The sequence below is a fragment of the Diceros bicornis genome, chromosome 4 (assembly GCF_020826845.1).
Source record: "Diceros bicornis minor isolate mBicDic1 chromosome 4, mDicBic1.mat.cur, whole genome shotgun sequence".
Lineage (NCBI taxonomy): Eukaryota > Metazoa > Chordata > Mammalia > Perissodactyla > Rhinocerotidae > Diceros > Diceros bicornis.
The window spans coordinates 93539975-93565791 of record NC_080743.1 but is presented as its reverse complement, the minus strand read 5'-3'; the positions used below and the strand labels follow the sequence as shown (position 1 = coordinate 93565791).

The 25817-nt window shown below is 35.7% G+C and overlaps 1 protein-coding gene across 2 annotated transcripts in view; it reads left to right on the top strand.

Moving 5' to 3' along the window:
* The window catches only part of SUCO (SUN domain containing ossification factor), an 86870-nt gene extending 70694 nt beyond the window's left edge, over positions 1-16176 (top strand). For both annotated transcript variants that reach the window (XM_058540057.1, XM_058540058.1), the window contains 3 exons: positions 253-344; positions 13509-13564; positions 14604-16176. In XM_058540057.1, the coding sequence (XP_058396040.1) occupies positions 253-344; positions 13509-13564; positions 14604-15047 (592 nt within the window). In that variant the 3' untranslated portion in view covers positions 15048-16176. The remainder of the gene's footprint in view (positions 1-252; positions 345-13508; positions 13565-14603) is intronic.
* Positions 16177-25817: the final 9641 nt, after the last annotated feature.

The window sequence follows — 25817 nt, the reverse complement described above, 5'->3', positions numbered from 1 at the left end:
CTTTTGACATGTTTTGCTTGTGAAAGATGCTTGAATGTGGAATTCAAAGGGGGAGGAGAGTAGATATTTTAATATAGCACGTTTTAAAGCATGATATTTAAATTTTTTTTTATATGTACTAGCAATAACTGGAGTGTTACCTTAGAGATTAGTCCTGTGTGGCATGTACAGTTCTCAATAGCTTCCATCTAGTCCCATAATTATATATAGTTTACTCATTGTGTCCAATGTTGATTTTTCTTAATGTGTTAGGTGTTTCTCTTCCTATGATGATATGAATTTGAAAAGGAGAACTTCATTCCCACTCATCAGATCCAAGTCTCTACAGTTAACTGGAAAAGAAGGTAGATTTTTGTGGATATGTAATATGTATTTATGAACATGAATCTAATTTACTTCTGGCATAAGTATAACGTCAATGTTGTGGTCGAGACCATCTGCAACAGAATAATGGATATAAGTAACCTTTGTGTTTGTGCTGTGTCAAAACCACCTTATCATTTTCACACTTTATATCTGTCTTTGTTGCTAAAAGCCCAGGGTGGGTGGGAAGGGCTTAGTTTAATTAGCAGTTGGTAGCTTTGTTTGCACATGCTCCTGTTTAGAAGTATTTCTTTTTAGAAAGGGATGTTTGAGAAAGTTCAACAGATATGGAAAACCTGAATGTGCTCCCATAGCATCCTGTGCTTATCTGCCTCCTCTTCCTGTGCAGGTAGGACTCCTTTTGTCTCTAGTTTAGGACTGTGAGGCACTTTCTGGAAAAAAATCTGGTCTTCCTCTTTTTCGTAGCCCAGAGTCTATAATAGCATTCCATTCACACTTGGTGAATACTTAAATTTAAATGAATGGATGTGTATTGAGTGGCTGTTTTTCTCTATTAGTACTTTTATAAGTTATGCTTTAATTAGTGCTTATTAAGAGACTTATCTTCATAGATATATTAAAGTAACCAAATTAATTATATATTTCAGTTGAGTGCTTTCTTAATAATCATTGGCTTCTCTGTCTTTCTTTAGGATTTAGTAACTAAACAGCATGTTCCAATTGATTAAATCATTCAAGTAATCATCCCTGAGCTTTACTGGTTTACTGTTAACACAAAGCTTTACAAACTTAACCCATTAACATATGTGTTTACTTAAGACTAGTAAATCTCCTCCTCCTTCCTCATTTTTTCTCTTTGTTTCTTCTTTTGACTGGTATGTCTTTTTATAACTGAAATTTTTAATTGAAGTATTACATGCAAGAAAGTGTAATTACCATATGTAAAGCTTGATGAATTTTCACAAACTGAACACACCTGTGTGACCAACACCCAGACTAAGAAGCAGAACGTTATCCAACACCCCAGAAACTTCTTTGTGCTCTTTTAGTTACTACCCCTACCTCCCAGGGTGGCCACTATTTTGACTTCTAATTATTGATTGTGAGATTCACCATGTCATTGAGTATAGTTGTAGTTTATTTTCATTCCCGTATAGTATTCCATTATACAAATATACTACACATTATTCGTTTACATTTGGGTTATTTTCTGTTTGAGTCTATTATATATCTTTTGGTGAACACATGTATGCATTTCTCTTGGGTATATACCTAGAAATGGGATTGCTGGATCATAATATTCAGCTTTAGTAAATATTGCCACAAAGTTTTCCAGAGTATTGTATGAATTTACCCTCCCATCAGCTATGTATGAGAGTTCCAATTGTTCCACATCCTCATTAACATTTAGTATCGTTGGTCTTTTAGCCCTTCTGGTGGGTGTATATGCATCACTTATTTGAGCTGTAGTCATGTAATTAGGAAATATGTTAGAGATGTTTTTCCTTCTCAGCATTTCTAGTCTAATTTTAAATTAGTTGAAATCATGACTATTTTACTATTTCTCTTCTCTTTATGTAACTCTTCAAGGCCAAATAGAATAGTCTTTTGTACCTGATAATAGAATTACTTCTATTTTAAACAACTATGTCATCTTGGTTCATCTTTACAATTAAAAAAAGTTGAGTACAGTAGGCAGAAAACTGCCTTTAATTCTGATTCTGCTATTAGTTAATTCATTTATTTCTTCTCCTGTTTGAATTAAATTTCTTTTTAAGGCAGTTATAGTTTGCTTTGGTTTTAGCTGTTCTATACATGTCTTATTTTCAATTCTAAGCTCTATGAGAAGGGAACGTGTCTTTTTTTTTTTATTGTGTTAAAAAACATATGACATAAAATTTACCATCTTAATCATTTTTAATTGTACAGTTCAGTAATGTTAAGTATATTCACATTGTTGTGAAACAGATCTCCAGAACTTTTTCATTTTGTAAATCTGAAACTGTATCCATTGAACAACTCCCTTTTTTACCCCACCCCCCCAGCCCCTGGTAACCACTATTATATTTTCTGTTTTTGTGAATTTGACTCCCTCATGTAAGTGGGATCATATAGTATTTGTCTTTCTGTGACTGGCTTATTTTACTTAGCATAGTGTCCTCAAGGTTCATCCATGTTGTAGTATGTGACAAGATTTCCTTCCTTTTTAAGTTTGAATAATATTCCATTGTACATTTATACCACATTTTGTTTATTCATCCATTGATGGGCATTTGGGTTGCTTTCACCTCTTGGCTATTGTGAATAGTGCTGCTATGAACATGAGTTGAGTGTGCAAATATCTCTTCAAGACCTTGCTTTCTATTCCTCTGAATAGATAACCAGTAGTAGGATTGCTGGATCATATGATAGTTCTATTTTTTGAGGAACCTTTATACTGTTTTCCATAGTGGTTGCACCATTTTATAATCTGACCAACAGTGCACAGTGGTTCCAGTTTTCTCCACATCCTCACCAACACTTGTTGTTTTCTGTTTTTTAATAGTAGCCATCCTAATAGGCATGAGGTGATATCTCATTGTGGTTTTTGATTTACGTTTCTCTGATGATTGGTGGTGTTGAGCATCTTTTCATGTGCTTGTTGGCCATTTGTAAATTAGCTTTGGAGAAATGTCTATTCAAGTACTTTTCCCATTTTTTAATTGAGTTATTTGGTTTTTTTGTTGTTTAATTGTAGGAGTTCTTGATGTGTTCTGGATATTAATCCCTTATCAGATATGTGATTTGCAAATATATTCTCCCATTTCGTAGATGGCCTTTTCACTCTGTTGATTGTGTCCTTTGATGGACAGAATTTTTAAGTTTGGTGTAGTCCCATTTGTCTATTTTTGCTTTGTTGCCTGTACTTTAGGTGTCATATGCAAGAAATCAGTGCCATGTTCAATGTCATGAGGTTTTTCCCTTATGTTTTCTTCTAGCAATTTTATAGTTTTAGGTCTTATGTTTAGGTCTTTGTTTCATTTAGAGTTAATTTTTGTATATGGTATGAGATAAAGGTCCAACTTCATTCTTTTGCATGTGGGTATCCACTTTTCCCAGCATTGTTTGTTGAAGAGACTGTCCTTTCCCCATTGAGTGGACTTGGCACCCTTGTTGAAGATTACTTGACAATATGTGTGAGGGTTTATTTCTGGGCTCTTTTTTCTATTCCATTTTTCTGTTTGTCTTTATGCCAGTACCACATTGTTTTGATTACTGTAGATTTGTAATGTGTTTTGAAATCGGGAAGTGTGAGTCCTCTAACTATATTTTTCTTTTTCAAAATTGTTTAGCCTATTTGAGGGTCCCTTGAGGTTTGATGTAAATTTCATTTAGGATGCGTTTTTCTAGTTCAGCAAAAAATGCTCTTGGGATTTTGATAGAGCTTACACTGAATCTGTAGATCTTTTTAGTAGTATGGACATCTTAATATTCAGTCTTCCAGTCATGAACACGAGATGTCTTTGCATTTCTTTGTATCTTCTTTACTTTTTTTCATCAGTGTGTTGTAGTTTTCAGTGTACAAGTCCTTCATTTCCTTAGTTAGGCTTATTCCTAAGTATTTTGTTCTTTTTGATACTGTTGTAAGTGCAATTATTTTCTTAATTTCCTTTTTGGATTGTTCATTGTTACTGTGTAGAAATGCAACTGATTTTTGTGTATTGATATTTTATCCTGCAACTTTGCTGAATTCATTTATTCTAACAGGTTTTTTGTGGAATTTTTAGAGTTTTCCTACATATAAGCTCCTGTCATCTAAGAACAGAGATAATTTTACTTCCTTTTTTCCAATTTGGATGCCTTTTATTTCCTTTTCTTGCCTAATTGCTCTGGTTGTGACTTCTAATACTATGTTGAATAGAAGTGATGAGAGTAGACATCCTTGTCTTGTTCCTGATCTTAGAGGAAAAGCTTTCAGTCTTTTGCCATTGAGTATTATGTTAGCTGTGGGCTTTTCATAAATGGTCTTTAATATGTTGAGGTTGAGGTAGTTCCTTTCTGTTCCTAATTTATTGAGTACTTTTATCATGAAAGGATGTTGAATCTCATCATATGCTTTTTGTGCATCAACTGAGGTGATCAAGGTTTTTGTCCTTCATTCTGTTTATGTGGTATGTTACATTGATTGATTTTCATATGTTGAGCCATCCTTGTATTCTAGGAATGAATCTCACTTGGTCATGGTGTATGATCCTTTTAATGTGCTGTTGAATTCAGTTTGCTAGTATTTTGTTGAGGATGTTTTATCAATATTCATCAGGGATATTGATCTGTAGTTTTCTTTTCTTGTCGTGCCTTTGGCTTTGTTGTCAGGATAATCACTGGCTTCATAGAATGAGCTTGGAAGTGTTCCAATTTTTGGAAGAGTTTTGGGCAGATTGGTGTTAGTTCTTTAAATGTTTGGTAGAATTCTCTGGTGGAGCATCTGGTCCTGCACTTTTCTTTGTTGAGAGGTTTTTGATTACTGATTAAATCTCCTTACTTGTTACTGATCTGTTCATACTTTGTATTTCTTCATAATTCAGTCTGGGTAAGTGTGTGTTTTAGGAAGTTCTTTCCTTCTAGGTTTCCAATTTGTGGGAGTACAGTTGTTCATAGTAGTCTCTTATAATCCTTTTTATTCCTGTAGCATTGGTTGTAATGTCTTATATAAAGCTTAGTACATTGTACAAAGTTGATATGTATTAATATATTTGGTAAATTACATAATCTCTTGCCTCCTAAGCATTTGAGGTTGTGTAATAGCTGGACTTAGATGATCTATGTTGTAATAACTTAAATTATTTAATTCATTGTAAGCTTTCTTCTCTTAGTGTCCTTCCTCTCTCTCCTCAAGTGTATACTTTGATTTGTAACTCTGTCACTTTTGTTGACCAGCCGGGTGGACCAAAATTGTTTTGATTTTTTTGTTAACACATTTTTATTGTGAAATATAAATGAAATTCAAAAAAGTGCATAAAACTAAAACGTACAACTTGTCAAGTAATTATAAAATGAACACCTATGGAACTAACACCTAGATCAAGAAGTTGAACAAGGCTGGCACTTTTAGTATTGTTCCTCCCAGAGGTAACTATCTTAACTTTTGAAATAATCATATTCTTGATTTTCTTAATAGTTTTACCATCAGTGTTTGGATTCCTCAACAATATAATTTGATTTTTGCCTGATAGTGAGCTTTTGATAAGTAGAATCATACCATATGTACTCTTTTTTGTGTTCTTTCCTTCAGCACTCTGTTTGTAAGATTGATATACATGATTGCATTCCATTTTCAGTATTGTGCCGTATTTCAGCAACTGACTAAATAACACTGTATTTATCCATTCTGCTGTTACTTACAGTTTGGGACTATTTCAAATAATACTGCTGCAAACATTTCTTTGTTTATATACTGGAATAGTTGCATGTGTCTCTCTTGGAATATTACCTAGATATAAAATTGCTGGGTTGTGGGGTATGCTTATTCCAAGTTAGAAGATAATGGCAAACTTCCAAAGTGATCATATCAGTTTATACTTCCACCAGCATTGTGAGAATTTCCATTCTACATTCTTGCCAGCAAACACTTAGAATTATCAATTTTTAAAGTATTTGTTAACCTCATTGTAGTTGTAATTTGCATTTACCTGATTACTAATTTTAATGTCTTTTAAATAAGAGAAGGAGCTTTTATTTTAATGTAATCAAATCTATGAATTTTTCCCCCATATGGTTAGTGCTTTTTATCACTTGTTTAAAGAGAATATTTTACTCCAAGTTTATGGATGATATTCTCTTCTATTTTCTTTTAAATCTTTACTTGGGCTTTTATGTTTAGGTCTTTAATCTACCTGGAATTGATTTTTTGTATATGGTGTTAGGTAAGGGTTCCAGTATAAAATTTTAGATGGATATTCCATTGTTTCAGGTTTTTGGCTATTACTGGCTCCTTATGTTTCCATATAAATTTAGAATAATCTATTAAATGTTTCATCAAAAAAAAGTATTAGGCTTTTGATTGAGATTACATTGACTCTGCATATCAGTTTGAGATGGGCATAGCATCTCTGTTCACTCCAAAAAGGTCAAGCTTTTGGGAGTTTTATTCCTGGAATATTTTTTGATGCTGTTGTAAATGGTATCTTGTTTGTGAGCGTGTGTTTATTGCTGATATGTAGAAATACAATAGATTTTGATGCTGTTGAGGTTAGCTATGTGCTTACTGATTGTCTACTTGCTGGATCTGTCTATTTGTGATAGAGGGGTATTAAAGTTGCACTATAATAGTAGATTCATCTGTTTCTTCTTGCAGTTATATCAGTTTTTGCCTCGTTTATTTTGATACTTTGTTGTGAGGTACGTACACATTAAGGATTGTTACGTCTTCTTGGAATATTGACCTTTATCATTATGAAATGCCTCTCTTTATCCCTGATAAATTTCCTTGCCCTGAAGTCTACTCTGTCTGAAATTAATATACCGACTCCCGCTTTCTTTCCATTTGTGTTAGCATGGTACATCTTTCTTCATTCCTATCCTTTTAATCTCTCTCTATAATCTTTATATTTAAAGTGTGTTTCTTGTAAACAACACATAATTGAGTCTTATTTTTTGATCCACTCTTCCAATCTCTGTCTTTAAATTGGTCTATTTAGATCACTGACCTTTAAAGTGATTATTGACATAGTTGGATTAATATCTACCATGTTTCTTACTGTTTTCTATTTACTGCCCTTGTTCTTTCTTCCTATTTTTGTCTTCCACACTTTTTCTGCCATTTGCGGTTTTAATTGAGCATTGTATATAATTCCATTTTTTCTTCTTTTATAACATATGCTATACTTCTTTTTTTACTTTTTTTAGTGGGTGCTCTAGAGTTTGCAATATACATTTACAACTAATCCAAGTCCACTTTCAAATTACATTATACCACTACATGGGTAGTGAAGGTATTTTATAATAACAAAATATTTCTGATTCTTCCCTTCCATCCCTTGTATCATTGCTGTCCTTCATTGTACTTCTACATAAGCATATATACACATCAGCATGCTCGAATACATTGTTGCTGTTACTATTTTGAATGAACTGTTATCTGTTAGATCATTTAAGAATAAGAAAAGTCAAAAGTTTTTATTTTACCTTATTTCTTTGATGCTCTTCCTTTCTGTATGTAGATCTGAGTTTCTGACCTATATCATTTTCCTCTTTTCTGGAGAACTACTTATAATATTTCTTGCAAGGCAGTTCTACTGGCAACAGATTTCCCTCAATTTTTGCTTGTCTGAGAAAGTCTTTATTTCTCTTTCACTTTTGAAGGATAACTTCGTAGGATACAGAATTCTAGATTGGTTTTCTTTTTTTTTCTCTTAACACTAAATATTTCACTCCACTCTCTTCTTGCTTGCATGGTTTCTGAGGAGAAGTCAGATGTAATTCTTATCTTTGCTCCTCTGTAGGTAAGGTGTGTTTTTCTTCTGGCTTTTTTCAAGATTGTCTCTTTATCTTTGGTTTTTTGAAGTTTGTATATGATATGCCTAGGTGCAGTGTTTTTGACATTTATTCTGCTTGGTGTTCTCTGAGCTTCCTGGATTTGTGGTTTGGTGTCTGGCATTTAATTTGGGGAAATTCTCAGTTATTATTACTTCAAATATTGAGTCTGTTCCTTTTTCTTCTCCTTTGGGTATTCTCATTACACACATTACACCTTTTGTAGTTGTCCTGCGGTTTTTGGACATTCTGTTCTGTTTTTCTCCCCCCAAGTCTTTTCTCTCTTTGCATTTTAGTTTGAAAGTTTATATTGTCATATCCTCAAGCCTAGTGAGTCTTTGCTCAGCTCTGTCCAGTCTACTAATGAACCCATGCAAGTCATTCTTCATTTCTTTGATCTCGAGCATTTCTTTCTGGTTCTTTTTTAGACATTCTCTACTTACATTATCCATCTGTTCTTGCATATTGTCTACTTTTTTCCATTAAAGCCCTTAGCATATTAATCATAGTTTTTAAAAATTCCTGGTCTGATAATTCCAACATTCTAACTCTGGTTCTAATGCTTGTTCAGTCTCTTCAAACTGTGTTGTTTGCCTTCTTTTATGCCTTGTAATTTTTTTGTTGAAAGGAGGACATGACGTACTTGGTAAGAGGAACTACAGTAAATAGATCTTTAGTAATGTAGAGGTGAGGTGTGGTGGTAGAGGAAGCGTTTATAGTCCTACGATTAGGTCTCAGTCTTTTGGTGAGCTTGTGTCCCTGGACTGTGAACTTCACCAGTGCTTCTCAGGTTTCCCCTTTCCCCCAGGCAGGTTAGGCTCCAGTAAAACCCCCAGCAGGTTAGATTCTGGTAAAATACTTTCTCCTAAAGGCAGGCCTTGTTAAGAACAGAATGCTCTGGAGTATTTCAAAATGGAGAAGACCTGCTAGAACTCCTGGAGATAAAACTCACAAAAGTGTGGGGACCTCTTATGATTGGGTTCCCCTTGGAGTTTTTAACTCGCAGGCTTGTCCACACTGAAGGTCCAGCAATTCGTCAGTTACAGTTTAGGTTTTTGTACCCAGGCACTGGTTCCCGCAGAGGTTTCTGCCCAGTTAAATTATGATTCTCTATATCGGCCTGCCTGTTTCCAAGTTGGGGACAGCAGTTTGCCTTGTGACCTCACTTTTCTGACAGACCAAAGAAGAGTTGATTTTTCAGTTTGGTTAGCTTTTTACTTGTTGTTAGAACAGAGTGGCGACTTTTTTTTTCTTAAATTGAGGTCATAACAGTTTATAACGTTGTGAAATTTCAGTTGTACATTATTATTTTTCCATCACCATATGTATGTGCCCCTTAACCCCTTATGCCCACCCCCCAATCCCGTCCCTTGTGGTAACCACTAATTTGTTCTCTTTATCCATGTGTTTGTTTATCTTCCATATATGAATGAAATCATGGTGTTTGTGTTTGTCTGGCTTATTTCACTTAACATAATACGCTCAAGGTCCATCCATGTTGTTGCAAATGGGATGATTTTGTCTTTTTTATGGCTGAGTAGCATTCCATTGTATATATATACCACATCTTCTTTATCCATTCATCAGTCAGTGGGCACTTGGGTTGCTTCCACATCTTGGCTATTGTGAATAGTGCTGCCGTGAACATAGGGGTGCATAAGTCTGTTTGAATTGTTGATTTCAAGTTCTTTGGATAAATACCCGGTAGTGGGATAGCTGGGTTGTATGGTATTTCTATTTTTAATTTTTTGAGGAATCTCCATACTGTTTTCCATTGTAGCTGCACCAGTTTGCATTTCCCACCAGCAGTGTATGAGGGCTCCCTTTTCTCCACATCCTTCCAACATTTGTTACTTTTTGTCTTGGTGATTATAGCTAGGACAGAGTGGCAACTTTTAAGCTTCTTACCTGCCAGACTAGAAACTGGAAGTCCCTAGGTTTTTGTATTGATTTTGTGAACTGCAGTGTTGTTTTACTCAAGTAGTTCATTTGTAGGTTATTTTGGATTTTCTGTGAATATAGGCACATCTTTTGAGAATAAAGACAATTTTGTTTCTTCCTTTTCAATTCTTATAGCTTTTATTTCCGTTGCTTCCCTAACTGCAATGACTAGCATTTTAGCAGTGTTAGATAGAAGTAGTTGATAGGCATCTTTGTCTTGTTCCCATTGATAAATGGAAAGCTCTTAGTGTTAAGTCATAGTCAAAGACTATGTCCAAGTCTTTCACATAAGTCAAAAACCAAATTTGTCATAGGTCTTTTATAGATACTCTTTGTCTAAGAAAGTTCCTGTCTCTACCTGTTTGCTAATAGTTCCCCTGCCCCATGAATCTGTGTTTAATTTTGCCAGATGTTTTTTTAGCGTCTTTTAAGATGATCATTTTCTAATCTGTTATTAAAATGAATTACATTAATTGATTTTCTAAAGGTAAACTTTTATTGCATTCTTAATAATTAACACAATTCAGTCATGATATATTATTTATATATGTGTGTATTTTGTGTATATATTGCTAATTTTATATAATTCTGTTTGATATTAATTATTTAGGAATTTTGTACTTATTATTCATGAATAAGATTGGCCTATAATTTTTTATTTCTCAGACTGTTGGATTTTGGTATTTAAGGCTTATAAAATTAGATGGGCAGTGCTCTCTTATTTTCTGTTCTGAGGAAGAGTTTAAGATTATAATTATTTCTTTTTTGAATCAGTAAAGTCATGTAGGTCTGAAATTTTCTTTGTAAGAGGAGTTTTTGGCCTTTAATTCAGGTTGTAGGAACCAGATTTTTTTGTCACTTTAAAAATTTTCAGGAATTTTTCCATTTCATCAAAATGTTAAAATTTATTAGCGTAAAAGTATTCACATATTTTTTTGTATATTAACTGGTCATTTTTTCCCCCCTTCCTTGCCTTCATTAAGATTTTTTGGGGGTCCGGCCCCATGGCCTAGTGGTTAAGTTCGGCATGCTCCACTTTGGCGGCCTGTGTTTGGTTCCCGTGTCTGGACCTACACAGCTCATTGGCAGCCATGCTGTGGCGGTGACCCACATACAAAATAGAGGAAGATTGGCACAGATGTTAGCTTAGAACTAATCTTCTTCAAGCAAAAAGAGGAAGATTGGCAACAGATGTTAGCTCTGGGTGACTCTTCCTCAGCAAAAAAAAAAAAAAAAAAAGATTTTGCAGAAGGAGGAGATACTTCTGTTTTTCTGGTTACCTTAGAAGTTATGAACACTTATCAAAGTCTAAAGTTACTCAGTGCTTTTACCGCTTCTTGAACCGTACAAAGATCTTTTATCCCCAGCTTGATTTATATGTTATTGTTCTTGTGTATCTTAATTCTGCTTTTTCCTGCTTATTAGTTTTAATTCAACAAGATATTTTTATTATTACTATTTTTAGACTAGTGTTCATTTAAATTTACCCACTTATATACCAATTTCTTAATTCTTCAGTCCTTTTTTCTAAGGCCTTCCAATTGTCATTACTTCCCTTCAAACTGAAATATTTTTTTTTCTTTAAATTTGTTGGGCTCTTTGAATCTCTGAATTGGTATCTTTTATCAACACTGGAAAATTCTTAGCCATTATTTTTTTCCCCAAAATATTACCTCTGCCTCATTTCTCTTTTAGAATCTCCATTTAATTAAATGTGTTAGTCCTTCTCTCTGTATCCCCTTTGTCTCCTAAAGTCTTGTTATTTCCCATCTTTTTGCCTTTCTGTGCTGTATTTTAGATGATTTCTTCTGATCTCTTTTCCAGGCCACACATTCTTCAGCTATCTGTAGTATGCTATTAAATTCATCCATTGAGGTTTTAATTTTAATTATTACATTTTCCATTTCTTTTAGTTCTTTTAGTATTTTTTATTGAACAATCTAGGCCCTTTTTTTATTTGTTTTATGTTTCCTGCAGATATTTTCAAGCTTGTTTTTAATTTAAACATAGTAAGTATAACTGTCTTTATAGTCTGTATTGGATAATTCTCATATCTGAAATCTTTGTGAATCCATTCATTAATTGTCTTTGCAGGCTCTTGCTCAAGGTGCTTTGTGTCTTTGTGTGCATGGTTATCTTTGTGTGTTAAGCCTTCTCTTTGAAAAATTATTTGTAGGAATCATTTGAGGGCTAGAATGTAGGTCCTTATTCCAGAGAGAATTTGTGTTTGCGTTACATTCAGAAATACTTTACATTCATAGCTCGAGGTTGGTTAGACCACCTGGTGATGGGTCTTTGGACTCTGAGTCCCTGCATGGCTTCATTCTTTTCCTGAGGATATAGTCCTTTGGAGTCCCAGCTTACCATCTGGAGATGGTATCTTATTAGATAGCATCTAATGGAGAGAGAGGGTATCTTATTAGACTACTACTTTGGGTGGGCCCCGAGATTTGATTATTGATCATTCCTTTATGATACCATTAGAACTAAAGTTCACATATTCTTGGATTGATAAATGCTCTCAGGACAAAAGTGACTTATGTGTTCTGCTTGACTGTATGGATTCATACTTTTCCTTCAGTTTTGGCCTAAGGATTACTTACTTAATTTTGGCAGATCTTCAGTGTTTTTTGTGATTTTTTTTTTTTTTTAAATCCACTGTATTCAGTTGCTTTTAGTGGAAATGTTGATCTGAATAATGTTAACAACCATTCCTAGAAGTAGATATCATGTTTTTTTAAAAAGCAATGAGAGAGATTAGTAATCTCATAGAAATGACTATTTAAAGGAATGTTTAGATATTTTTATGTATTTGATGACTCTCTTGACAAATTTCTAGGACATAATGTGAAAAATTATAATTGTTTGAATCATGTTATTAGCAAATTTCTGGTATATGAAGTTTTATAGTGAAGTTACTACTTAAAAACTTTTGCCTCTGTGTTTATGTTTGTTTATTTTTAATGGGTTAAATAGGACTAAAGTCTCATAGCTCCTCTTTTATAAGTACATTTATCTTGTCAGTGTGGGGGTGGCATAGGGCTGTTTTGAATGTACTTAAAGTAATGAAATCTTAGAAACCTAAAACTAATATTTCTAATTTACTCACCATGCCAGAAGTGTTTATTCATTATTGCTTTGTCATTTATATTGCATGTTCAAGCTGTTTTTAGATTTTGGAGTTCACAGCTTTGATCATAGTGAATCATAGTAAAAAACAATTAGAAAAAACTTCTTGGACCTCTTTGTGTGTGTATGTTCTTCTAACTGGCTTTCATACATGGTCACAACTGCTTGTTGCACATTATTAACCCACATTTGCAACACAGTGTAGAGTTTAGTCTTTTATGGAAATATTCAAATGATCTGTAGGTTTGGTATTAGCTTAACTGGTAATGTTATTTTTCTCATCAGGTGAGAGGGTAGGGCTGGGCCCAAAGTAGGATGCTTACTATTTTGGCTGAGAGTCACTTGTTAGATAAAAACTTAGGGAAGTTATTTGAAGGTGACCAGTTAAGCCCAAAATAAGAATGGTACCATCTCCCACATTGTCGCTTTTGGCTTACTAATTTAAAATGCATGAATATATGGTTAATCTGGTATAAATATAAATTCATTGGTTCTATTAGGAAAATACTCACTAAGGGATAATATAATATTTTTGTAGTGTTTAATCATAGCATAATCTACTTTACATTTTACATGTGCTTTTTATTTTTTCTTACTTATAGTAGACCCAAATGATTTGTACATCGTAGAACCCCTCAAGTTCTCTCCAGAAAAAAAGGTAATATTTTATTTCTTTTTAAGTGTATTGGTGTGTTATGTGGTAGTAGATAAAGAAATAGGTTGAAAAGTTTAATAAAACCTTCAAGTGGTCCTTAAACTTACTGTTTATTTTTAGTCGTGGTAATGATATAAGTAAATGTTTATGGGAGTCAGCAAACTAAGTCCCACAGGCCATTTGGTCTACGGCCTGTTTTATATGGGCCTAGAGCCATTTTTATTGTAAATAAAAAAGAATATGCAAGAGAGATAGTATGTGACCTGTGCAGCCTAAAATATTTACTGTCTGGCCCTTTACAGAAAAAGCTTGCTGATCCCTAGCTGATAGTCATTATTTATTATCAGTGTATGTCAGGCACTGTGTGCGCTACTTCTGTAATCTTCACAACAACCTGAAGAGGGTATTATCCCCATTTTTAAGTGAGAAAACTGAAACTCAAGAGAGTTTTTGTCTTCTTTAAATGACCCATTAAATAGGTGGCAAAGGTCAGAATATACTTAGGCTCAAATTTGATTACAAAGTCTGTGCTTTTTCAATTTTGCCTCTCAAAGTAAGTTGTGCTCATTTTGATTAAAGTTAATTGTCTCTCGCTGAAAGAACTTGGGCCTTGGAGCCAGATAGCCTAGGATTCAACCCCAACTTGGCCACTTACTACATTGTAACTTGAGCAGGGAACCAAACCTGTGAACTCTGGTTTTCTCATTTAGTAACCAGGGGATAAAATACTCACCTTTACAGGATTAGCAAGTAAGATACACATGAAAGCAACTAATATAGTATCTGGTGGCACATAATAGGTATTCAGATGTTAGTTATCACCCCCTAAATCTATGTTCAGAGGTGGCAGATTAAGTAAAGAGTTTTGATTGGGTAGTGTTTACAAAATCAGAAGGTAATGATAGTATCTACACAGAACATAACAGTATGTTATGCTCTTCATAATACTGTATAACTTGTCACCAGGAGGTGGCACTTTCCTCCATTAGCTCAGCTCTCTAGTTGTTTGATTAAGTAACTATTTCTTTTACTTGTGTTATAGAAGAAACGCTGCAAGTACAAAACTGAAAAAATTGAGACCATAAAGCCAGCAGATCCATTGCACCCTATAGCCAATGGAGACATAAAAGGAAGGAAGCCCTTTACGAACCAGAGAGATTTTTCTAATATGGGAGAAGTTTATCACTCTTCTTATAAGGGTCCTCCATCTGAAGGAAGTTCAGAAACTTCATCACAGTCAGAAGAGTCTTATTTTTGTGGCATTTCAGCTTGCACAAGTCTGTGCAATGGACAGTCTCAAAAGACAAAAACTGAGAAGAGGGCTTTAAAACGACGGCGATCTAAAGTCCAAGACCAAGGGAAATTGATAAAAACTCTAATACAGACTAAATCAGGATCATTGCCGAGCCTGCATGACATAATCAAAGGAAACAAAGAGATCACCGTGGGAACATTTGGCGTTACAGCGGTCTCGGGACATATCTGAAATTAATCAAACTTTTCATACTGGGGACTTTTTTGTTTTCTCTGAAGAACAGTCTGTGGTATTTGAAGGGTTTTGGGGAGGGAGAAATATCAATGGGAAAAGTATTCAGAAATTATGGTTTCTGCCTTTTTAAAAAGTAGGTGGGATTGTGTCAATCTTGGTTAATGAGTTGCAGTTTTACAAGGCTGATCACTTCCTACAAGGACAATGGTAGATATTTTATAAAGATGTTTTTCACAGGTTAATTACTGGGACAAAAGTAATTTGGAAGCCCAGTTCCTTGGGTGGGATAGGAATGAAAGCCTAAACCTCTTCCTTTAGCTTTGTTCCTATTTCTTGCACCTTCCCATATTTATGTGCCTTTTGTCTATTTATAATGCCACTGGAAGAGGAAGGAGAACTTGTTCTGTCATTTGATTTCTTTTATAACTTTGTTAGTTTTTGAAGCTGCAAACACTACAAGGGTTTAAGGTGATCTGCGCCTGAAGTTCAGTGATGTGGGTCAGACAGTATAAGGGTCCTGAAGACTTGCCCACTAGACCTCTGTTTAGCAAACTCACTTGAAACAAACACTTGCTGGAATTTTTAAATCTATTCTTTTAGGTAAATGGTGATACTGTTAATGTTATTTTCATTCAACTTATTCACACTAGTTTTCTTTAGTTACTAAATGAGAAAAAAAACTACAGGATCTTTTCTTGCAGATGACTGGATTTACAAATAAATTTTTGATAAATTCACCTTTTAAACACATTTAATCACTTGGAAAGGTTTTCTTTAACTACATTACATTTTAAACATTCATAATAAGCACTAATCCTCCAGACTTTTAGATCATTGTTTTCTGTCACTATAAATAGAAAATTTGAAGGTTTGTCAAATGAGTCCAGGTCTCATATGGTATAACCACTGCCTACGGACATATGCACAGAACCAGCTAGTGAGTTTGTCAGGCCTTGTCTAATTGGTCAAGTCTAAAGGGATGATTATTCCTCGATGTTCGCTTTGTATGGCTACAAATGTGCAGAGGTATACATGTGTGATGTCAATGTGTCTGTCTTCATTTTGTCCTTTTTTTCTTTAAAAATAATTGGCAGCGACTATGTTTGAATAAAATGATTTCTTAGTATGTGTTTGTACAGTAATGAGTGAAAGTGGAAAGTTTCCTTTTTGAAAGGGAGAGAATTGACCATTTTGTATTGTAAGATTTAAATTATAACTTATTGAGCACTTTTGGTAATAACTGTTTTTAAACTCGTCTAATACCTTTCTGGGGGTATTGTTTGTAATGTGATTTATTTAAAGCCTTTTTTGTTTCTTTAAGTTGCTGCTTTCAGTTAACAGTATGTTTTAGATGATTTAAATTTTTTTCCAGTCTGTACAATTAGCCATTGAGAGCGAGAGGGCCTGATGGTATAGAAACCCATTGAAAAGACGTCCAGATGACAGCAGAGGGAGAGCGGGAAGCTACACCGTCTGTGTGCAGCGTCCATGTGCTGGAAAGATGACTTTCAGTATGTAACTTCGGAGCTGTAGTGCCATTAGAAACTGTGAATTTCCAAATAAATCTGAACACTTGTCTTTAGTAATTACTGGCTCTTCTGTTCTTTGAAAGAGAACTTAAAAATTTGTTCCTCTGAGCATAGATTTAAGTTTTTTGCCATTTGCAGAGTCATGCCATTAAATAATTGGTCACATTTTAGCTAACCACAAACTGATTGAACTTTCATATAAACATTTGTCCCTTGTACAATTATAATTTCACCATTTCAAACACTAAAATGAAAGTTTTGAATCTTTATTTAGTAGAACACATGTGTGTGCTTTTCTCTTATTAGGTGCCATGTTTAAGGCTACTAATTTTTAATTTTCTCCGTATCTAAGTAGAGCATACCATTTTACAATTTGGGATGTATTTTTTCTCTGAGATTATACCTACATGAGGAAAAAAAATTGAAAATTCTTGTCAGTAGTAGATTTGTGCCTGGTAAGAAGCAAAGCTATATATATTTAAAAGGCTTTCAATATTCCTTGATAGTCAACCTCATTTTATTTCTTCTTGTAATGTTAAGTAAAGCATTAACACGGTATGAAATAAAAGGAAACAGATCAGTGAAAGCAAGGATACAAAGTAAAACCATTCTTTTAATTGGATGTTTAAAAATACGGAGTTATACGTATAATTTGAGGAATTACGTAGTTTTATAAGGGTGTACAGAAAAACAGCTTTTCTCTATCCTCTGCTGCTACACAGCCCCCACCACCACCCTTCCCCCTGCAAGGAGTTCTCTCCCTAGCAGCAACTGTTCTCTACTCTGTGTCTCCACTTCCTATGCTTATTTTGCCACTTATTGATTTTCCAGTTTTAGGTGTGTCCCCAATTCTAATACATAAACTTGTAGGCATGAATATGAAATAGATATAAATATGTTTGTTAACCTAGTTGAACAAATCTAAGATCATGGTGTAAGTAACATGTCAATTTAGAAATACTGCCTTTAACTCTACCTTTCATAGAACCAAAAAAACTCATGCTTTTACCCAACTTCTTAATTTGAAAAATTTCAAATCCATAGGAAAGTTGAACACTCGTGCATCTTTACCCAGATTCAACAGTTAACATTTTTAGTTTTCTGTCTACATATATGTTTATACACACACACACAATACACACATTTTTTTGGTGTGTGAACCATCTGAAAGTTGGGACATCATGACCCGTCACCCCTAAATACTTAAGCCTGTGTTTTCTAAGAATAGGGATATTCACCTTCATGACCACAATACTAGTATCACACCTAAGAATGTTAATAATTCCGTTTTTAATATACAGTCCGTGGTCAGATTTCTCCAGTTCTCCTCATGCATACACCTTTTGTTTGGTTCAAGGTCCAGTCAAGACAGACAATACAACACTTGGTTATATTATCTATTTATGTTCTTTAAAAAAATACAGATTGCTTTATGACCTTTGCATGTCTACCCTTTGTAAGAGCCATACTTAGTTTCTCTGAAGCATGTCAGTTTTAGTGTACGGGCTACCAAAGTGGGCACTAAGAGCTTTTCTAGTGATGTGTTGATACTGGCAGTTTTATCCCAACCCACAAGTATTCATTTAAACACATTAAGACATTTAAAAAATATCCTATTGGAGCATATCTTCCTGAGCTTCCTGAGCATGTCTATTACTTTCAAAATTCATCTTTAGAATACTTGTTCAGAACGGGGTTCATCACTTGCAATTGTAAGGCCGCACACCCTAGACTACCAACTTTGTGTTCCATTTTTTTTGACAAATCCGATGTTAAAATCCAAGCAAATGCCTTCTGTTATAACACTCATAAAATGAGTCTTTGGGCAAACATAAAAATTTGTGATTTTTAAGTGAATAAGGGATAAAAAGCAACTTTTAAACCCACGATGGTTTAAAATAGTTCCCCATGTAGGTGGCATACCATACGATTTAAGAGCAGATGTTTTCAAGTCAGACTGTCTGGGTTCAAGTTTGCTCTCCGTCTCTTACTGAGTGTGGCACTGGGCAAATCACAGACAGTCACAGTCTTACTAAGCATCAGATTTCTCACCTGTAAATAGGTGTAATAGTACCTACTTGAAAGGATCATTCTCAGCATCAAGTGTGCTAATACATGTAAAACTATCATGTGCCCAGCATATAGCATACACTCAATGTTAGCTATTAATGTTTGGATGCTCAGAGTTAGATCTTATCCCTGGTCTTGGAGCAGCTACCGACAGGGGTCAAGTAAGGAGCTCACGCTTGGTCAGTCTGCACCACCGTTAGCAAGGTGAGCAGTGAGCTCTGAGCCCGATGCGCTCTGGCTAAGACCACCCCTCAGTGCTTCCATCACAAGAGTCAATAAGCCACTCCAGAACTCTGCATGGCTTCTGAAAGACCTTGCAACCCCTTTCTACCCCTCAATATAAAGTCTTGCCACAACTTTCTGCCTCAAAACCATTAAGGCAAATTTCATATGCCCTTGACTTCCGTTAATTTTATCACCACAAGAACCTCTGTGTGGCTCTTCACATCCTTTCTGGACCCATATTCCCTCACCAACTCCTAAAACACTTCCACTGTGCCCTCTGGAACTCAAAATCAATCATCAGCAAAATTCTCTAGATCTTTAACTTCTCGCAACCTTCCTTTCACCTTGTTCTAGTTGAAACTCCTTGTCTTGAACTTTTCAGGAGGTCGCTTTTTTCTTCCACACCTCTCGTACCACTAGGCCTCGAGATAAACTAGCTGGTCTCCTTAATCTACAGTGCCCTAAAATTCCTCACTCTGAATCTTGTATCAACAAAGTATACCATCCACTATTTCTCCTTGTTGCAAATGAACCCGTGTTTTCTCTCCTCTCATCTTCATTCTTGGGGTCACTGTCATTCCAGTACCGCTTATGTCATAATTCTTAATGATTTCAATGTCTACCTTACATTATTTTTTTCTAGTTTCTCAGTTCCTTGCCTTCTTTCTCCAATAATCTTGTTCTCCAGCCTGTATCAGCCACTTACTCCCATGATTAAATCCTAGTTTTTGTCATTACTAATATCCATAATCCTTAATAACAATTATAAGCATCCAGTTCTGACCACCAATTCCTATTTTTCTAGATCACGCCCCCTCACACCCTAACTTTAACAATTCTTTGATCCTACCAAATCCTACAACCCATTGGTCATACCACTTTTGCTCTGTCCCTCACTGCCTTGAAGTCTTTACTCCTTACCTAGCTTGAATTCCATGGTCAATCCTTAAAATTGCTCCTTTGTACACACCTTCAACTTCCTTGCCCTTCTCTTGCCTTGATGTACTAGCTAGGGAAAAACACAACCCTAGTTAAATCCAACTTTCTGCCTACTGTGCACTTGTGTCTTCAAAGCTACAGCAGGCCAGGGAGCGTTACTGTGACAGTGCTCACTTCAGTTCATGATTATTGATCTCAAGTATGCCCCTTAATGCTGCTGGCAATCATAGCACATTTTCCTTGTTCATTTATTTATTCTCCTCAACTATTTCAAACTTTCTCCTCAAAATGTCTTCTCTCACATTCTTACTCTTAGCTGATGATCTTCTTATTTCACTGAGAATATACAGAAGTAATCCAAGACCTTCTCATAAGCTCCCACCTACCAATCTCAGTATCCATATGACCTGTCTTTCCTCCTGTTATTTTGGATGAACTGTCTGCTCCTTAAAGCCAATGCTCTACTGGTGGACTGGATTTCATGCCTATTTTAACCTTTCTGAGGGCATTGCTTCATTTTTTTCTCTCCTGCACCATCATTTTTTCCCTTCTCAAATAGATCACTCTTAGCAGCGTACTAATATACTGTTACTCCCTCCTGTTGTTAACCATCTTGGCCCAACTTCTCTCTCTAGCTACTGCCTATTTCTCTTCTCTACAGCAAACCTCCTTGAAAGAGATGTCTACCCTCACCATCATCAGTTTCTCACGGTTCTTTCTTGAACTCACTTCAATCAGCCTATCGATCTCACTACTCTGCTGAAACTCCCTTTGTCGTGAGCATCAATGATCTCATGTTGCTAAAACCAGTGAACAATCCTCAATTCTCATCTTACTTGACCCATCAGCAGCATTTAACTCAGTTGATCACTCCCTTCCTGCAACACTTATTTTACTCATCTTCGGGGGGACACTGCAGTTTCCTTGCTACAACAATGGCCACTCCTTTTTGGTCTCTTGCTTTTCTCTCCACTTGTCCTCTTATTGCTAGATTGCCCCAAGGCTCAATTCTCCGTCTTCTACTCCATAGTCGCCCACTTCCTGTGCTGACTACTCCCATTTTTATAACTCAGTTTCAGGATTTTCTATTCCATTCTGTTGGGGCCCAGGGCAGGCCACCCCAAGATATTTCACAATGGCATATTGATTATTTTGAATTAAAGTTACTTTTTTGACTTCAAGTTTTGACCCTCCTCTCTCTGTTGCCCCTGAAAGCAGGAAATAAATCTCCCATGTGAAAGGTACCCTGCTTGCACCAGGAGACAGAAACATCCTTAACCACCAGAGCTGGGGAATTCAGGGCTGAGAAGCCTGTGTAAACAAACCTTGTTACTTTTGCTAATTTACTACCTCAAGCCTAAACTCTGTTTAAATTCCTCACTGTGTACCCCAAATCTAAGTTTCTTTGCCCTGTCATTTCTTCATAAATTTATTGTTTCTTTGTGTAAAGGTATGTAAACTACCTGCTTTGTTCACTCTGGACGCATCATTAACGTGATGTCCCGTGTGCACATATTAAATTGGTTTTTGCTTCTGTTAATCTGGTCTTGTGTCAGTTTATTATTAGTCCAGCCATACGAACTCAAGTGGGGATCAATTCCATTGACCTTTCTATCTTTTGCTGAGCCAATGATTACTTTTAATTATCATGGTTAATTATCTCTTTAAAAATGTTTGTAGTAGTTTTCTATATCTGGATGAATATGTTAAGAATTATTTTGTCAAATTCCTCAAACCTCCGTTTGAACTTTCGTTTATAATTTTATTAAGTATATGAATTAATTTGTAGAGAAATGTTGATTTTACAATATTGAATTTTCCTATCCAGGAATATAGGATGTCTCCACTTATTCAAGTCTTTTCGAAGTTTTGTAATTCTCTTCTTATAAATCCTATAATTTGTGTTAAGTTTACTGCTCAGATTTTTGTTGTTATTGTTGCTGTTTTGAATGGGGTTTCCCCCACTCTTAATATATTTTCCAATGAGTTTTTGAAAGTATGAAGAAAAGATAGAGATTTTATTTAAATATATTTTATAACAATCCACCTTATAAAATTCTATTCTATTTACCTTACAAAATTCTATTCATTTTTTCTCAGTTGATTCTCTTAGTTTTTCTAGGTAAATAATCTACCCCTGATATTACATTTCTCTCCTCCTTTCTAGACTTACACCTTTAGTTCCTTTTTCTTTTCTTTTTCCGTTTGCTCAGGCTTCCATAACAATGTTAAGTAACAATGGTGCTAGCAGGCATCCTTTTCTTGTTTGTGACTATAAATATAGAAAAGCTTACAATGATCTATTATTAAGAATAATGGCTATTAGTTTAAGACAGGTATTTTATCTTAATGATTTTACTAAATTTTTTTCTTAGTTTGGAATGGAATTTGGATTTTATCAAATGCTTCTGAACATCTATCAAATGCTTCTATTATCTATCTTATGTAACAAATTATTATATTAATATTGTCTGATACTAAACCATTCTTGCTTGTATTCCTTGGATAAATCAACATGGTCTTTAAATCTGCTGTTGTGTTTTTGGTTTTGTATTGGTCAGCTTGGATTGGGCTATTTTTCAATAACAAATCAACTCCTTAATCTTGGATTAGCACAGTGAAGTAAATTTCTCATTTATGTAAAGTCCAGTGCAGGTTGGGCAGCCCTTCTCAATCTTAAGACCATGTCATCCAGAACACATAGTCTCAAAAGCTGATGCAAAAATGGAAGAGAGAGCATGGAGAAGGCACACTTGTTCTTAACTGCCTCAGAATGACACACTATTTACACTCACATTCCAATGCTGAGGTTAGTGACAGTGTCCCAACCCAACTGCAAGGGAAGCTGAGAAATATAGTTCTCCTATGTGCCCAGGAAAAGGAGGGAGTGTGTAAACATATGTCATTGTGTCTGTCACATATTCTTTAAAATTATTCCTATCATACATCTTTCTTTCTTTCTCAGCCTGTTACTTGTGTGTAGATTTCAATATCTATCTCATAATTTCCTGAAACACTGGTTCAGTCATAATTTTTCAAGGCATATTATGTGTCTGCATCTTCATGATCCCTTTCTTTCTCTTTCTCTGCAGAGTATTAGACACTCCTCCTAACTCATCCTTGTGAGAGAGAAGAAGCATTCAGAATGAGCACTCTTAACAGTTTTGGTGTTTATATTGCTTTGGGTCCTTTTGGTCTATTAGTGTGGTGAACTGATCCTCTTTTTAAGATTATTGTTTGGCTTAGCTCTTAGGTCTGTATCCATTCCCCAATAATCTTATACCTAGTGTTTTCCTTTGAACTAGTATCTTTCCTTATCCCATTGCCTAAGTTAACTGATTACCCTGAACCCATGGAGTACATGATTTTTGATTCCATTCTGCACTTCTAGTAGAGTTGTCCTGTCTTGGCTCTTACCTACAGTACTTGTATGGGCGACACCTCCAGAATGCAGTGCAGCATCACCAGTTCACATCTACTTCACGTGCAGCTATTTTCTGGGAGGTGCTCTCTCTAATAGATGTAGAAACATGGCTGGAAGTCTCAAAAGGCAGCCTGCGTTAGAAAAATGCTTGTCCTATTTTCTGATTACTAAAGACACTTTCTGAGTCCAAGGGCATAAAATGGATGTTATAAAGCATATTATACCCCCTACTTTTAGGTAGTCTCCATTTAATGATATAATTTATAAAATGACAAAATTTATATAAAATATACATATATGTTTACCTTTTCCTATAGCTTTACAGGCATTTTAGTGAAAACTTGGGAGATGCTGCTTCTGGGGTTAACAGCCAGAGGCCGCTTACCTATATGGCTCCTAAAGAATTAAATCCCAACTCCCGCAAAAGAATACCTTGGTGTATTTCTAGGAGTAATGATGAACTGGCATTTTCAAGGGATCTAAGGAAAAGTCTGGGCCTGTAGAAAAGTATTGAGCTTCCGTTTCTTATGAAAGTTGTGAATTATTAAGTCTAGTATATTCAACAAGCAGAAGCAAAAGTGTAATCCTAAAAGCAACAATTTCATTTGCCTGCTCTGCCCTTGCTCCTAGATAAAAAAGTTAGACAGATCTCATTATTGCTCTGGACACTTCAAGTTACAAAACTCAGTCTTAAATTACCCTTTAGAATCCCCAGTCCCATATCACAGGCAAACCTTCCAATTTCATTCAAATTTAAGCTACTCTCCCGCACCCAGGTAAGACGTGAGGCAGATGAGAAGCCTGTGAAAGGAACGTCGCTGGCATCTTCTTTTTTGTTTTTCCATTCTTTCTCCCTCAGTTTGCTAACTGAAGTTTCAAACACCTCCAGGGTTGGAATGGGGGAAAGGAAGGGTAGAGGGAGCAAGAAAATTCTTACTTGATTGGTGGTGTTGATGACTTCGGACTCTCTGGGTCTGGCAGGCATTTAAAGATGACTTTTCCCCTCATGGACAGACACTCTTAGGGGTGTTTTGGAGGAATCTCTTGCTGGGATTTTCTCCTTTATGCTCCCTTGATAAGGATGATACACTAGTCTCTGGGTTACCACTTACTTCTTTCCCAGCTCCTAGGAATCCAGCAAACCTGTAGCTTCTTTCTGCTGAATTCTGATGCTCCGTCAGGCATTCCTAGTGGAGAGCACTCAGTCCAACCCCTGCCAGGTGGTTCTCATGTGTGGCCCATATTTTGTGTCCAGAAACCATGCATCCTTGGCCACAAACTCTGGGAATGCTGCCCAATCCCAACATGGTAGTAAACTCTTTGCTCACACCATCACAGTAGTTAGCAAGTCAGTCTCTCAACTTTTTAATTTTCTAGGTGGGATTCAGATACCAGTCTATTGTGCTCCATCTCTCCCCACCTTCAGGGGGCATGTACTCCTGGCGGAGGTGATCTTTCCTAGATCAGGGGTAAACCTTGGCTAGTTTAAGTCAATCATGTTAAATCCATTCTCCTTACCAGTGATTGGTTTAGGTATGGATATGTGGTGAAATTCTGGCCAGTGGCAAATGAAGAGAAATCCGCTGAGAGCAGGGCTTCTGAGAAAATTTCTGTGCTGTTAAAAAGCAAATTGTAGTAAGAGATGGACTTTTCTCCTCCGGACGACTTCTTGTCTGGATGATGTATGTAAATCTCTCACAGATGATGGGAGACCATAAGAAGAAAAGACGGCAGAGTGGAAAAAGAAGTTGTTCAGGGCATTACTCTAAGTCACTGAACCAACCAATCTTGGAGCCACCCCACCTGGGAACTCCTTGTTAAATGAAGTAATAAATCCTTCTTATGTTTAAGCCATTCTCAATTGGTTTTTGTGTTACTTAGTGCCGAAAGCCTCCCATCTGATAGAAGTAATGCTTACTATGTGCCAAGACCATGCTAAAGCACTATACAGTGTATACTCTTATTTAACAATCTATATATGTATAAGCGCTGGTATTGTGCCAATTTAAAGATGAATAAACTGAAACACAGAAAGGTCACAAAGTTAGTCAGTGGAAGTGCAGGGATTCAAACCGGGCTATCTGTGGGACTTCAATGCCTAAGCTAACCACCATGCTGTAACGCCTCCTGGTGGCGACATGAGGGACACTAACCAACAACGTCCAGCAGAGTCCTCTGAGGAACTGAGGAGAAGGTGGGGACCATTTGCAGAAGCACTGCTTTCTGGTATTAGGCAGGTGGAACTTGTTCCATAAAGTCTTGATTTTGTGGTCACAGCCTGGTGAGACTTAGGACTCAGAAATGCATTCACTTTATACTTTCGATACCTCTTTGGGACAAAATGTTGCACTTAATATCTTTTCCCTCAGTATTACTTTTTTAAAGAATTAGTTATGAGAAAAGTTCCAAAACTATATTTTCCAATAGTGCTTGGGGAAAAAAAACCTCATAACGCTCTTTGAACACATTATGAGTACCAAATTTCTTAATGGAAAAATTGTAAAAAATTTGATTTGGTCCATGGAACCGAGAGCCTGAAGTAAATTCTTTAAGAGAAAAGATCCAATTTAGACAAAATGT